The sequence below is a fragment of the Balearica regulorum genome, chromosome 8, assembly GCF_011004875.1.
Source record: "Balearica regulorum gibbericeps isolate bBalReg1 chromosome 8, bBalReg1.pri, whole genome shotgun sequence".
Lineage (NCBI taxonomy): Eukaryota > Metazoa > Chordata > Aves > Gruiformes > Gruidae > Balearica > Balearica regulorum.
Genome location: NC_046191.1, coordinates 31,893,329 through 31,909,060, shown reverse-complemented (window position 1 = coordinate 31,909,060; position 15,732 = coordinate 31,893,329). Strand labels below are relative to the sequence as shown.

Sequence of the window (15,732 nt, the reverse complement as noted above, 5' to 3'; positions counted from 1 at the left end):
TTGCACTGCAGGGGCCACTGATGGATACTCTGCCGCCAAAAAATTCCAGTGATATTCAGGTTTCTGACATGGTGATGAAGTACTCTCTGTAAAGAGCAGGACTTGTTTACCCAGATCCATTTGGATAATGTCTGAGCCCTGTTCTTCACCGACTTGCATAGCTATGCAAATCCTTCACATGCATGAGCTGGGGCTGTTTACACTAAGTGTAAAACTTTCCCAGTAGAACTATCTTCCAAGCCTCATAAAATGCCATCCCAGAAAGTAGTGAGTGTGTTGGAGGTGGTCTCACGGGTATCTCCATGAAGGATGTTGACCTGTGTGACCGCAATGAAGTTGTTTAATAAATATCCTTCCTGAACTTCCAGCACAATTCCCAAGATTATTTTCAATAGAAAGTTGGGTAACTTCTTTTCCCCAGTGCCAACAGGGCTGAAATTTTCTTCCCAGTTAATTCTTAACTATCATTTATGGTCACAGCTTTTTTTTTTTATAGCACAGTCTGCCATTGAGTCTTGTCATGATCATTATTTTATTAATAGTAAATCACGTTGCTGTTTTATCATTTGTAAAAGCCTTCTTTTCCTCATACAAGATGGCCTTTGAGAGCCATAAGTAGCCTGTCTCGAAGAGCAAGCTGCAGTTTGATTTGTTGTTACACCAGAAGAGTCACACCTGGATGCCCAGCTGGAGGACGGTGACACTAGCATGTCATTTTGGGATCTGGAGATTCACTGATCTCCCCTATGTTCCTTGTTCCTCCCCATAAAGCTCCTCAGCGACTTGTTTCTGCTCCCCCATGGAACCGAGTTGAGGCAGAGCTGCTTCCCCATCGCGTGATGTGGAGCATACAGTGAATGGTGAGGAGCTACGAGGAGTCTGACCTACAGAGCTGCCTTTGGGATTCATACCCATGCCTCTTCTTGGCCATCTGTCAGCGTGCCCCATCTCTGGTCTTGGTACCCCCCAGCTCACTACGTTCTCCCCTGCATTGCCGGCGTGTCTGTTGATGGTCAGACGATGACTAGTTGAGAGGACAGAAGAGACATTCTCTGTCCTCAAAGCCCTCCTGCCACCGACAACTAAATAGACAAAAGGAGCAATTCAGGGAAAATCTGTTCAGCCCCCATAGCAAAAAAATACTTGGAATGAACAGAATCTTCTGAAAATATAGCTATTAAGCTCTACAAAGACTCTGCAAAGCTACAGAGCACATATGAACTACAATTTTCAGAGGTTTGTAACTCAGCCATCTTTAGGTAGACATTTGCAAGAACACTAAAAGCTTGTTTTTCACATCAAGACCATAGCCCTATCAAACATCAATCCTTTGATCTAGCGTTCGGAAAGAACAGCGTATCACAGTGAAATACATACAGTGGCTTTGATATAAGTTGCACACTGTAGTATTCCCTAACGTTTTTGTTTGATCTAAATCCCTCTTAGCTGAAAATGAACATAAAACCTCAACAACCCTAAGGATAATGTGACACGTACCACACGCAGTTTCAGTGGAAAATAAGGAGTCAGTTTTGCAAAATTACAAACAGCGGAAAAGTCAAGGTTGAAAACGCTGCATGTTTGACAGTGCTACCAGCTTCGTTTACAGTAACGTAAGGAAGGCTGATTTTGTTGTAGCAGAAAACAGGGCATGGTCTAAGCGGTTTGACCTTCGTCCCAGCATCACCACTGTAATGCTGACTTTTTTCCTGTTCCTTGGCAAAGCACTTAAACATACCTCATTCCTTCCCGCCTATAACAGTATCTAATACCTATCCATTAACACATCGCTACGCCTGCTTAGTGCTCCTGGGCAAATCAAACTTGTCCTCCTCTGTGGTCTGTCACATCTATTGAGACTGACCTTTTCCAGGATGTTTTTATTTCCATTTGAGTAGTAGGTAGCCAGAAGATGGTCCATCTCAGTGGGATAACATACTACCATTACTGACTTAATGTTACTTTATGTTTCTTCTTTTTCTTTCTCTGACTCTAGACTGTCAGAATTTATGGCTCCTCTCTCTTGTAAAATTGCTAAGCCTTCTGTTAGTAGCATATAAATAAATAGCAGGCAGCTATGGGTCTAGTCAGCTTCTGAAGAGCCTCCACAACTCCTGCTGCAACGAGCTGGGAGAAAGGCCAGCGCTCTGACATCCTACCCTTCCTTCCCTTTTCTCTGAGTCAACAAAAGATTCTCCAAAGACCCCAGAAGGCTGGGACTTGTGGGAAAGCAGAAACCATCTGCGGAGGCTAGAGGTTGTGGCCAGTGCTGTGTCTGCCCTACCAAGTCCTCAGCTGAAGAAGAGGGCGAGTCACAGTTCCTTGCGATCTTGCACTCATAAGAGGAACTGGGAAGAATATAAATGTGCAAGACCGTTCCATGGTTGTTCTGTCATCCATAGGTATCACAGGACTGGAAGACACCTTAATTTTGCAGGGACTAGGAATTAATCCTGATCCATAAGGCACAGTGTTGGAACCTCATTCATTGGGAGCAACTGAATTACCATTTTCTTCTGTGTCTGTTACTTCTTGAATAATAAAAGAATTTATCCTCCTGGTTTGAAGCATGCAAAATGCTGTGTAAATGCTCACACTGCTACTTATGGATTATCAAAGCAAAGATAAAAATTAAGATTGTTAGGGAAGGAAATGACATTTTTAAACTCATCAGTGGATACCATAAACAATGGAAAAATGTCTAAAATGCCATATAAATAGACTGTTTCCTGCTAAATGTCTCCCTTTTTTGCTTTTTGAAGTGCCAGTAGCAAGCTACCTAAGGAGAAGATTTGAAAACGTATTAAAATAAAAACTCAGTAGGCAAGAAAAATCATAGTTTTCAAGGCTGTAAGCTGCATTTTGCTTGCTGGGAACCTCAACATAGTACCCACATTTTCATCCCTGGTACTCAGTTCATGGAAATATCAGAAAGACAAAGGCAAGTGCTCAGAGAAATGCAATGATTGTGAAGGGTTTGGAAATTCTAAGACCTGCGTGCTGTTCTTTTACTTGTTAGATCTTTAAAGAATAGGAAGTCTGTAGTCTCTTCAACCGTAATTAAATTCTTCCATTTTGGAGCTCAGGAAAATTACTACATCACAGAATTTAATTACATTAAAAGCATTTATCTGAGTAGATCAACTGCAACATCTGCCTGACAAGTCATTTTTGAGACGTTAATTTACCTCAAGCTATAAGCGTGTTATTTTAAAATCATATGAAGAAGTTAAAATCAAGATTTAGCTTGTTGATTTATTAAACAATGAATTGCAGTTGTTCGTGACAGGGTTAATGAACAGTAAGGATCAGGAGAGGGTACAGAGTCTTTATATGTCTTTATAGGATGGTAATATCAATCCCTCCTGCTCCTGTTTTCTCCCAAAAATTCAGATGCCTCTCAGTGAAAGGCTGTTGTATTTTAATTAGCATTGAATTGCCATTAGAGATTCAGATACCAGAACATGCTTCTTAAAAGTGATTTCTTACATTGTTTTCAAATCACAGAGTGCTCTTTAAAATAGCACCTCATTGTGACTGCCCAGTGTTTTTTTTAACCCAGAATGTAGTTTTTGTTGGTCCGCTTTTGGGCTTGAGTCATTCTCAAAACACATTTCACACCTCCCCATCAGCCACTGGCTTGTGGCAACCGAGTTTTTGCCACCCGAACTGTTTAACTTCAAAGGTTAAGAAAACAAAAAGGCTCCAGAACATAAACATCTTTATATAGTAATACATACCTAGCATACCATTGTCATCAATGCTTCAGTGCAGCTCCCAAAGCTCTAAAATAGTATCTGAAATTTTAGACAGGTTTGTTCACTCTCGCATTTTCCTATATTTCAAATGAAGAATTGTCTCTGGATACGTACGCTAGTAGGGAAGGCTGCCTTATGGAATGTTACTCTTTTATCAGACACTGCCGGATACCATTTGTAGGAATTTTATTCCCTTGTTTGAGGGCTCTACAAACCCACAGACATATTCAGCTTCCCTTTCATTTTGCCGAACCACCTGTGTTTCTTCTTACAACGAAGTGGGTTGCATAACGAGTGAATCGGATTTAATGAGTTTTGCCAGATGGGTATCCCTCCGGGGTACTCCCTTCCAATTCATTTATGCAAATATACATGTACTTCCCCACGCGGTACCTGAAAGCGTGGTAAGCTTCTAGATAATCACTAGGAGTTCTTTTCAGCTTGCCCTAATTTGGGAAAATATTTAAAGTTGTTCTCTTTTTTTTTCCCCCCACCTTGTGTCTTCCAGCCATTCCTTGCCCTCCCTGGATCTGAGGCTGTAAGTCCCAAAAGAGCCAACTTTCCTGGTTTGTTAACCTGTAGAAGAAATCAGGCTTGAAAGCTTTTTCTTGTATTCACCTCATCTCCAGCTCAAGTATGGACAAGTACAGGTGCCCACAGTTTTAACAAATTCCATCTTTCGGGAGAAGAGGCAATAACAGCTATTCAGTCACTGGAAGCCACATGGCCAGGTCTCAGTTTAACAACATCTGGCCTTCCAAAGAGCGAAAAAAGAATTAGTAACGCTGCACAAACAGAAGACACAGAACTTCATCAGTCCCCTGAAGTGTACAACGGACAGTTAGCATTTTTCTCATACCGAACCCAAGTACTCACGGTCAAGTTTCCTTCCAGGTCGCAGTTGGGACGGCAGATGTTCTCCCAGTGTGTTATTCTCCTCGCATCCTGCGGTCGGGATTGCCAATTTATTCAGGTTCCAGAGGATAAACAGAAGTTAGCTCAATGAAGCAATTGTTCATCCCGCTGCAAATTAGGCGAGATAATTTTGGAGGCTTCTCTTGAATTCCTGCTTTAGGGAAGCTAAAATGTGAAGGGGTGAGGAGCAGACCTGGTGGCCCAAAGCAAGAGGTAGCTTGCAGTTGCTCTCAGCAAGGATTGCCTCCTGCTGTCCTGCATGGCTGGAAGAGCACTGGCACTGGAAAAAAAACGTTTCATACTCATTGTTAAGTCATTAACATGCCATTAATTATTTTTTTGCTATATATTTTGGGCACGTAGGGACTTGTCAATGCTAGATCTCTATAGTGTGATCAACAACAGCTAAATTCAATGTTCTTTGGTAGATAAGACACGTACGGGTTTATCCTGAGACATTACAAAACAATTTTAATAGGGTTGTAATAGAAACAAAACACTTGATGAAATGGAGTGAAAACAGCTGATCTTGTTCAGCTGAATATCTTGAGTAATGAAAACTCGGTATGTGTAATATAGCAACTTAGAAAAGGAAAAAAGAGATGAGCTGATAGATGGGCTGTGTCCAAGACTGTCTGGAGCTGGACAGAAAGATTCCCAGTCTTCACAAGCAGGTCAGCTAGCCAGTTGTCTATTTTGGTTTTGTCCCAGCCTGAACCATAATGCTCTTTCAAACCACGGTGCTGTATAGTGCCATCAAGACTCTTCCAAGCATGTTATGGTTTCTGTAGCTGTATACCATAACTTCCTGCATTTTTCACGTTTCTTGGAGCTTGTGGAGTTGAAATTCTCCAGCAAATGGCTAGTTTGAGGAAAGATTACCAGGGGTGGCACGGAACAAGCACCCTTGTTAGGTACATGCAGTCCCAAAACCGTCAAGAGGCAGAACTCACCTTTGTACCAGTCGTAAAATAGTGAGTTAATACAAGGGCAGAGCAGCAGAAGATAGATAGTCTATAGGCAGAGGGTGTCCATGATGCAATGGGCAAATACCTTGTGGAAAAACCAAAGATGAAAGCAAGCAACTGGCTTGGGATCTGTGAGACTAAACCAGAGCGCTTCGTCACCAATTCAGAAGATTTAATTACACTTTCTGTTGGAATACTTGTTGAGATGACTTCTCAGGCTACCATCTCGTGGATTCATGATGCCATCCGTGACGACATGTATCCTGACGATCCATGAAAACTCATGTGACAATCTGTAGGCTAATGACCTGTGCGGTGTATTTAATATAACAGAACTCTGAGGGTCTCTCTCAGTGAAGGAAGTTATCTTTCTGTGGGATAAAATGAGCATTACTAAGCACAGCATGTTGTGATTAGAGATTTTTTTTTCTTAGAAAGACAACTAAAGTTCTCTTTTAAGACTTCTGTTATATAAACACTTTCAGCTCAAGATTAAATTCCCAACCTTCTCTTGGATAAGCTAACTAGGCTGAAGTCTTTTTGTTAGACCTATTTTTGGCCTTGGATACTTTGTGATCCCTTTGAACTCTCTCCAAATTTTTAACACTGTAAAAATGCTGGATGTGAGAATTGGGTACATTTTTAGAAGTAATCTTTCCATTAACATATGCAGAAATAATGTTTTTATACACACACGTCTTTGCAGCCACCATGTGTTCACATATTTTTGTTCACTTAGTTATTTACAGTGATTTTTAAGTCCTCCTCAGAGATAGCTTTCTACGTAGTCAGCTGTGCAGATTTGGTTTTACTAAATTTGCTTTCCTGATAAAGATTTACCTGGAACAAAACAAACCAGACCTGAGTCTATATTTAATTTACAGTATCTCCTCCTCCATTGGTCTCTCCTGGAGAGTCTCCACTCAGAGTCTGAAGGTCACTTTTACCGCGGTTGAACCTGGAAAGTTTCAGTCTGAAAACAAAGGCTCCATCAAAGCTGGAAGCAACTCAAAATAAGTTATGTAGTGTGGGAAAGCTAAGTAAGCTACTTGCATTGTTTAGACAACTTTGAATATATGAGTCACAAGCGATGAGGAAAGGAAGTATCCTTTAAAATGTAAATTCAGAAACCAGGATTTGGGACAAATAATAAAAGCTTAAATATTCTTAAATAGATGTTGGTTACCCTAGCTACCTGATGTAGCCATTATTTTAATGTGTATTGCACAGAGACTCAAAAATATTCTGCCTGGAAAGAATTAGAGGAAGATAAGATGCTGCTCTCACAAATACTGATTTTTAGTTTCATATTATAAATCATTTATTTTTGTCAAATTTTCAGGAATTGTAAGAATGCTTACGAGTTGAATCACGAGATCGGACAACTACATCTGCCTCTCTAGTTCTTTCTGCATACAATGATGCAAATGTAAGGAGGTACTGACATATGTAGCCTTTTGTCTAAATTAGGTTACTTGCAAACCACCTCAGAGTTCGTTGTGTCAGCCCAAAGCCTCCATATCTTTTGCTGAGCCATTTTCCTCTCATTTTGAAAACAGACCAAGAGAACTGATTGATAATGTTCTGGAGGAATTGGAGTAACGTTGCTGGAGAGGGCCAGGGTGATGCTGGATGCGAGTTGCCCGGGCATTGGAAGTTGTGAGGCATTTACCTTTTTTGCACTATTTTGCCATTCACAGATGACACAACCTGAACTAGGAGCTGTAGCAGAAATATTTTAAAGCATACTTTGTTTTGCTAATAAGAGGTATCACATAGAAAACTCATATCTAAAATGCAGTCAGACCGAACATGTATTTTGAGTAAATCCACGTCACATTGCAAGGAAGCTTGTCTGGCTGAGCTGACTTTGCGTAGAAATGTTTTTCAGCTTCCAGTGGCCCCACCTGTACAGAAATCTCTGGTTCTCGGTCCCCTTGCTCAAGCTGCCTGTCCTCCTCCCACCTTATCCCTGTTCCTTCTTGCTTTGCTGTTCTCCGTGCATGGCATTTTTAAGGCTATAGCAATTTATCTCAAGAGCTAACAGAACATTTTCAAACATTTTTTTGGTCAAAAATGTCAAGTAGGCAACACTGGTATGGATCCTGATGACTCTCTTGTGATTGAGAATGGCTCGGGGAGATAACGTTGCTGCAACATTGTCTTTGTTCCCAGTGATAAATGTAAAATGACACTTCTAAAGCAATCAGTTTGAATCCCAGAGATTTTTCTTTGAAAAAAATTTAAGACTAAATTGTTTCAAAACTTTGTTGAGTAAAGGCAATTTGGAACGCTAAAAACCAAAACTCTTTCTGAGTTTTGAAATATTTAGTCTTGGACTGAAGGAAGAAGAAGAAATCTTAATCTGAAGCTCTCAAGAATCTGCAAACATGAAAATGCTTTCACATTTAGCTGCTGATTTGTTTTGCTTCATTTTTGGTGCCTCGCCCTTGGAACAAAAAATATCAAATAGTAGTGTGTAATTTCTAAGCAGACTTCTCTCCTAGAGGTTTGACTTTGTCTTTCTCGCTTTATATATTATAGCCTGCTCCAAAAATTGCAAAGACTCTTTAGAGCAGAGGAGGCGAGGGCCATACGAGCGCGGGATTAGAGGAACCTAGTGAATGCACGATTCCCAGCAGAGAATGGCCACGTACATTTGCACAGTGGGTTTCCTATCTGTTGAAGTCTTTCTTGTTAATAGCATTAAAAATATCGTGTATAAATAGTCTTCAGGATGACAAAAGATTACGATGTTATTGCCAAGAGTGAGCACGCAGGACCTGCTTCCCAATGCAGTAACTGCTTGCTTTTAATCCAACACAGGATTGCCTCTTTCAGCTTTAATAATACCTTTGACGTTAGTGAGATGGTCGTTGCTGTTTTGGGGGCCGTTTACTGTGAATATTGGGAACAAACTGCTATTAAAGCTAGAGTTTAGCTCTGATTGTCCCACCGTCTGATAAGGATGGTGATCCTTTTTTAGCAGTCGTTACCATATGCAGAGGGACATCTTTCTGCGTGGTTTGTCCTAATTTACATAAAACCAAGATCAACATGTGTTGCTCCTTCAACTTGTACCTGATATCCATAGATCCTGTAGATGCCGTGTGATCCATTACCGGTGCAATCCCGTGTACATGGGTGCCCCTATGAGAAACAAGAAAAGCTCTTTGGAAGCAAACTTCTGTGGTAACTGCTGCATCAGAGACGCTCCCAAGCTGCGCAGCTTCTGTTGGGCTGACACAAGTGCACGTCTCCTGCCCCGTGCACCAGAAGAACTGGCCTCTACAGACAAAGGTGTGACCTTTTTTTTAACCCCTCTTCTCTTTCTCTTGTTTTGTGGCAAGCTGCTGCCGTGCCCAAACGATGAGCGAAGCCAAACTCCGTTCCGGAAGCGTTGCCGAGTCTCTGGCTAGTCCTGCGAGCAGCCTGCCAGCGCCACTAGCCAAACCAAATGTCTGCCTTAGCCCTCAGGGAGGAGGAGGAACCATTTTATGGCAGCTGTAAAAGGTCACAGAGTAAACACCAGTGCTGCTGCTCATCTGTTGTCCCAACTGGATCCAAGCCGTTTGGATGTGTGTGTGGCATGCACGCGAGCGAGCCGTTCAGAGCTCTCTCCTGGCTCATCAAGATTCAGGTTACAAACTAGAGAATTAGCAAAACTTAGTTGATTGGTTTGGGTTTGTTCTATCTCGTTTGAGACTGGTTGTTCAAATGAGATGGGTCTCAAAACCCATAACACTTGAAAACCTTTGTCTTAAAACACACTTTCTGTCTTTCCTGCAAAAATCTGTGCGAGCTCTGGGGCTTTTTGGCCTTGTTTGTTTGTTTATAAGGGGAGGGGCATTCCAAGAGATTAAAAATATCTAAAAATCTAACATTGTTTCACAGTCAGGGATGTACTAGAAATCTTCTAATGCAGCTTCTCCTAAGAACAGAACCAAGCTGTTGCCATTATCGTGATTAGTTTTCGTATTACGAGTTCAGCACCCCTTTTCTTCTGCTTCCGCAGTTGTTTTTGCAATGCGCTTAAATGTTCTCATTTCCTTCAGCCTTATCTCTCTGCAGGGATGTATTCGGGAGATTGCTTGAAACATCCAATAATGTTACTGATTGCAAATTCTTGTCTTTAAGAAAGTTTTGCTTATTTTGCGTGCTACCGATTAGATTCTGCAGAAGAACAGATAAGTTTCAGTGTTCTGGAATGCTTCCTACTCTTCCTTCCCCCCCCAAACGATAGTTATACCAGAATTTTCTCATGTAATTATATTATTTGCAGTCTTTCCATACTAGGAAAACAACCTGCAAACTTTTGTGAGTTTACAAAAAAGAAAAAAGACAACTTTTCCCTGCGCTCTATCCACTTACATACCGTAACGTGACGAATATCCTTTACATTCTTCAGTGATGCCATTTGGAGGGACGGAGGTGATGATGAAAGTTGTGAGAAACAGCCAGCTCTGCTTGAGGAACTATTCCTGCTGCAGTGGGTCACCGTTTTAAAAACATCTAGAGAAGTATAAAATTTTGCGTCGGGAATTAATTCATTACCAAAGCAGCATTACAGATGAACCAACAGCTGGAAAAGCTGATGAATACTGGAAAACGTACTGTGCTACGGGAACTGCTGAAGAAATGGGGCACTAAAGTCTCCAGAAACCCTTTTGGGTCATTAGCTACTTCAAAATTTAGTGGGAAAAAAGAAAATAAGTACTCTGAACTTGCAGCTTTTGTTGCCTGCATATCCAGGGCTAACATGCAGATGCCTTGCACATTGCACGCAGAATGTAAAGAATGTACAATTAACGTGCAACTGGATTAAATCTTCTGGTCTGGAATTACATGGGAAATCTGGCAGTATCAGGGAGAAAAATCTCTTTTCTCATATAAATGTGCATATAAATTCCTTAATTATGACTTGAGTGATTATGTTCTGAAGTACTCACGACCAGAATTATTTTACGTTTTAAGAGGGGCAGTGGGGCAGAAGTATATTGGGCAAAATGTTCTCTTTGTTATCTGGCACAGTATAATAAAGATTTTTTTTTTCTTTTTACCATAATGTATCCTTGTATTAGATAACATACTGTGCTTTAATCCTAACTTTTATATCCATGGTCTTTGGTTGTCCTGAGACTTTTGAGCTCTGATCAGCACCTGGTATTTATGGATTCTTTCTTCCACCTCGGTTCCTTAAATTCATCTTCAATTGGATTAGAACTCCTAACGCCAAAGTCTACCCTTCCACCCACTGCAGATGCTCGTATCATCGGACAGTGCCAGATTTCTGAGTCACCCAAAGATTTTTTTAAAAAATAAAGTTTATAATGGTCCCTTGGAAAATATGACATCACTGGGAGTTTCTCACAAAGATTTTCTGCTCTGAGAGCATCCAGCAGGCCACGCGTATGCAGTTCCCATATTGCAAAGTTTGGATCATCCTAAATCGTCAAATTCTTTCTTGCCACCAAACCCCAGAAGTGAGTTGGATGTGGCCCTGGCTGTATGAGTTTGTCAAACAAACGTTACAGAGGCAGCTACGCTGGAAGAGCCGTGTTCAGACTTCAGCAGTTGTTTTCAAACCTGAGTCAAAGCCTGGAGCCTTGACGTTACACGAAGCTGAAGTTTATTTGGAGGATTTGGATGGGACAAGCAGGAGGTCTGAGCAGCTGAGCCCAAAAGGAATAACCAGGTGAAGCGGTTATTGCGCTGGAATTATCCATAGCGCAGCGTGAAAACGGGCAATCAGTTGAAAGAAGAATTACCTTTTAAGGCACTTTACAATAAATAACATCATCCCAACCCCCCCAAACACTTGAGGCATCTCTTCTTCTTCACTGGAAGCTTTCCTAAACTTGTAGGTACCACCAACTATGTATCTTTTTACAGAGGCAGGACTGGACCTGCAGCTTCTTGTTCTCCATCCTCAGGTGAGAATTTGGGGCCACGATCACAGTAATAGTGGTACATGGCACAGAGCTACGTGACCAAACTTAAAAAGTTGAGAATTTTCTCTTTCTTGCAATTTCTTTCCTTGCAAGGGCGCTGATGTAGTTGAGACAACTCTTACTCCCTTTCCCACCCCAGAAAAGAATTGAGCAACTAACTCCTTTAGTAGAAGGTAAGAGGAACGGTGGGGAGTTACATACCAGACACTGGCCATAGGGCAGGAGCTTAGATGTGCCCAAAAAACAAGAGCTAGGGAAGAAAAAAAAGCAGTTCTTCCTGTGCTTTCCAGTACAGTGTTTCTGAATGTCTCTTTGCAGACAGCAGCGTGGGAGGAAAACTTGAAATTCCAAAATACAGCCCTGGTATCTAAAAAGCTCTTTGCAAAAGTAACTGACTGCAGGAAACAGAACAGGGCAGAAGACTGTTAAGTTCCTCTTAAATTTTAAACTTCACTTTTGCTTTTTTTTTTTTCCATTTGCTTCAATGGAGGAAGGGGTGCTCGCTCTTTCCTGTGAGAGATTTGGACGTTCCATTTCAGCAACATGATAATTTGAATGCGGCGTTAGAAAGTCGGTAGTGGAGACCACGCGGTCGTAAACTTTAACCAAAGCCATTATTATTGGACCTTAGTGTTGTGTTCTCTTATAGTTCACCTCTGTCTGTGTGAACCGTAGCTCAAGAGTAGTCCTGATTAATGGTTCTTAGCAAACTGTAGGGAAACGTACGTTTACCAGAGCTTTTAATGGGATTAAAAACTTGCAGTGTGAAAATAGAGCGCAGCAGTGTAATTTGTTAGCGACTACCTAGGGGGAAAAATACTGTGCAAGTGGGATATGGTACAGCAGGAATTCAGTGAAAAATCAGTTTCATAAGATGTATGTAGATATAAAATATACATATTTCAAAGCAGCATAAAGTTAAGCAGTAATAGCACCTCTAAAGAAGGCAGGGTCTCTTGAAAAGTGATTTGGGGGTTGGTTTTTTAATAACATCCACATCAGTGCTGTACTTAATGCTCCTGTAAGGTGCCAGGTTTAATAAGAAATGAGCATCAGCAAACTTCCCAGCCGTGCTTCAGCAAATCACACCTCGGAGATTTAAAGCCCGCAAACGCCGTTTACCTCAATGCCTGTGCTCACCTGCACACGCTTTGCTCAGGTTGATGCCTACACCGTCATACAGTCTCGCGCCTTTGCAAAATATGCCGTCGGGTTCTGAGTTTTATCTTTTACTCCATCGATTATTTTTTTATGCAGCTTATTTTAAGGATGCCTTAATGCAGCTTTCCGTTACTGCTGAGAACAAGGAAATACCAAAGAGGTTTCAGAGCTCTTGACAGTGTCAGAAAAGCACCAGGAGGAGCAGGCAAGGAGAGACATGCGGAACGAGGCGCCAGAAAACGTTGGTGACCCTGAGAGCTGGTGCGTGCCAGGGAAGCGTGCCCGTCTGCTGCATACAGCAAGGCTGCACGCTCTTGGCAGACGATGTTTGAACCGACAAAGTGCTTCTGATCTTCAGATCCTTCTCCTGTCAAAGCTCAAGGTGAGCTGCTGATTAGAAGTGTTCACCTCTTTTTTGCTGTTTTTAAACTCTTCTTGCATCTCTTTTTTGAGACAGGTAAGGCCATGCTAAGCCACTCACCTTGATAAAATTGCCTCAGCTTTCCCCTGGCTGGTGTTCCTCACCCTGTTTTTGATTTGGAGGCAGAAAGAGAGATCAATTAGCTAACTGCAACACTAATTTGGTGAGTTTTCTCTGGAACAAATTCCGTATGGGCACACTTTTAACACCATCATTGTCCCCAAACTCCCTCCTGAGAGCTACGTGCTATCAAAACCTAACGCACCTCGGGTCGGTACAACAGGGAACGGTCAACGGTGTGGTGACTGCTGAATCCGGGCAGGTGACTACGGCAAATTGTGTGCCCAGGTGGAAGAAACCAGCCTCTGCGCTCACTGGGGCGGCTCTGCCCACCACAGACGGTGAGGTTTCTGGAGCCCGGGTAGTTCATCCTGTTTGAATTTCAGAGAATTAGGTTTGTTGTACAAGGGACAGGAGCGCTCTGACAAGCCGGCTTTTTGAAACAAAGCATGGATCAATTTACTGACTCGGTAAACTCATCACAAGCTGAGTTTTTACTGTGAAAACATACATGTCATCTCAGGTTAATTTTCAGTTTTCTGTACCCGGGCTGTTTAAGCTCCTCATTAGCATGTCGATCCTTGTTTAGACTGCGCTATGCAGTTCTGGCACAGGAAGTATAGGGAAGGATTACTGCTTCCCCACTTAACTGGTCCTGATGGATTAGAAATTAAAAACCAGACTGAATATCGTTAAGCAGCATTTTCATGCATGACACTCCTTAATATGCAAAACAGTAGGCACAGAGGCAAAACCAAGTAAGCTGTAATTTGTAGAAGCTAATTAGTCTACGGCACCTTCCGCCGCCACAACCCACGACCTGAGCGGTCCTCAGCAGCAGGTAACCGTGCAAGCTCCATCCCCGCGGCAGCTCCCGGCGTAGGCATCTGACCTACACAACTTCATACCTTATTGCACCTGGCTGTACTCTTTAAGTGCCAATGAATTTTTTTAACAATCCTTACAAGCAGCATGAAATTAAATTTAATCTTTTTGTTAACAAACAGGGCACTGGTGTTGAGCTGTACTTGAGAAGCACTCAGAGTAACAAAATTCATCACTGCAATAGGAGCGGAGCCCATGAGACCTCACCTTGCTGCCAGGGTGGCACTCATGTTAAGGTAACGTTTTATGGTCTTTTTCCAGTAATAATAGGTAATAGCTTTACAGTTACAAATTAGAATCATTTTTGTAAACTGACCTGAAAAACATCAACTTCACTCTTTTGGGAATTTCTTTAGCTAGGATTTAACCTCAAAGTATCCCCAGTGAAACCGTTTTTAGCTAGTATGGTAGAATATTGTACACATACCTGATAGTCCCTGGTATCCTAATCCACCTCCTAAAACTTACTAAATTAGCAGCAGGGAAAAAGCTAACGGTAATGATGTAGTTGAAAGCAGATGGTGGCAAAGGGCCCCACTCCACACAAAGACCTGATCAGAGGAAATTAGCTTTAACAGATACTAGGTCGTATTTAAGTTCTGCAGGCTTGATACTGAAATTAGTTAAGTACAAATCTCTTTAAAACCACCGGTCATCTGCTTCACGTTTCCAGTTCTGTGTTAGTAACACAACCGAGATAACATGTTTGAGGGGCAAGGCAAGGCAAGCAAGGTTTGTCTGGATGCCATAAATACAGCGGTGGAAAGGGAGGGTGGCTAACACTACAGCGCATCTTTTAATCCATCCTTTCTGATTCCACAACAGGCTGTTCCTGGAGGAGAAAAATAACCACGTTTTCAGTAACGGTGACACAGAGTGACTGTTCTTCAATCTACAAACAGTGTGTATCAGCAGAAGGGAGTGGGGAGTTTCCTGCCTCAGACGGTGCAGAAGATACACACTCCTCATTAATCCCAGATATCAAAGATAGCTCTGTAATTCACAGCTGGATATCTAGGCTTCACGTGGCATTCGGCTTTTAGCAGTTCTGATTACAGAAACAGTGCTTCACCCTTGCCTAGTATTAGCAACTCTTCATTAGAAATACAAAAAATGGTGGATTTGCTTGAAACTTCACTCCAACACCAACATCTCCCACTGCCTCGTAAGCGCAACTAATTACTGGTTCTGAACAAGCATTCCAGTTGGATTAGCGGGGAGGTTAATCTCCCCAGGCTCGGTAACGCAATGGGATGTCTGCCCACAGACACCTCCCCGCGCTGCCGAGGCCCTGCAGTACAAGCCCTGTGCCTGCTGCTGCCCCAGGCCAGCACAGCTGCTTTTGCGGCCACGCTGCGAGACAGGTAAGGGAGTTTTGGGCAAAAAAAAAAAAAAAGCCCCCAAAACCACAGACAGACAAGCACTGCAGCGAGGCCTAGTCGCACAGTTTATTAGACAATGAATAAAAATCCCCACTGAGTCCAAGTTCTGTGATTTGAAATTTGTTTGGCAGAGAACGGTTTTAGACACTGGAAAAGTTTCCTCAGAATGCTTACGCCTCCTACAAGCAAAACTAGCAAACGGCGTCAAAATCTAAATCCAAATACAGAATT

At 42.1% G+C, this 15,732-nt stretch overlaps 1 protein-coding gene across 1 annotated transcript; it reads left to right on the top strand.

The window, feature by feature from the left end:
• Positions 1 to 5,714: 5,714 nt before the first annotated feature.
• On the top strand, positions 5,715 to 15,487 carry SHCBP1L (SHC binding and spindle associated 1 like). The gene is given in 6 exon segments (XM_075760574.1): positions 5,715 to 5,828; positions 7,112 to 7,239; positions 10,041 to 10,133; positions 10,135 to 10,251; positions 13,412 to 13,575; positions 15,387 to 15,487. Coding segments are annotated over 6 exon segments (717 nt in total).
• Positions 15,488 to 15,732: the final 245 nt, after the last annotated feature.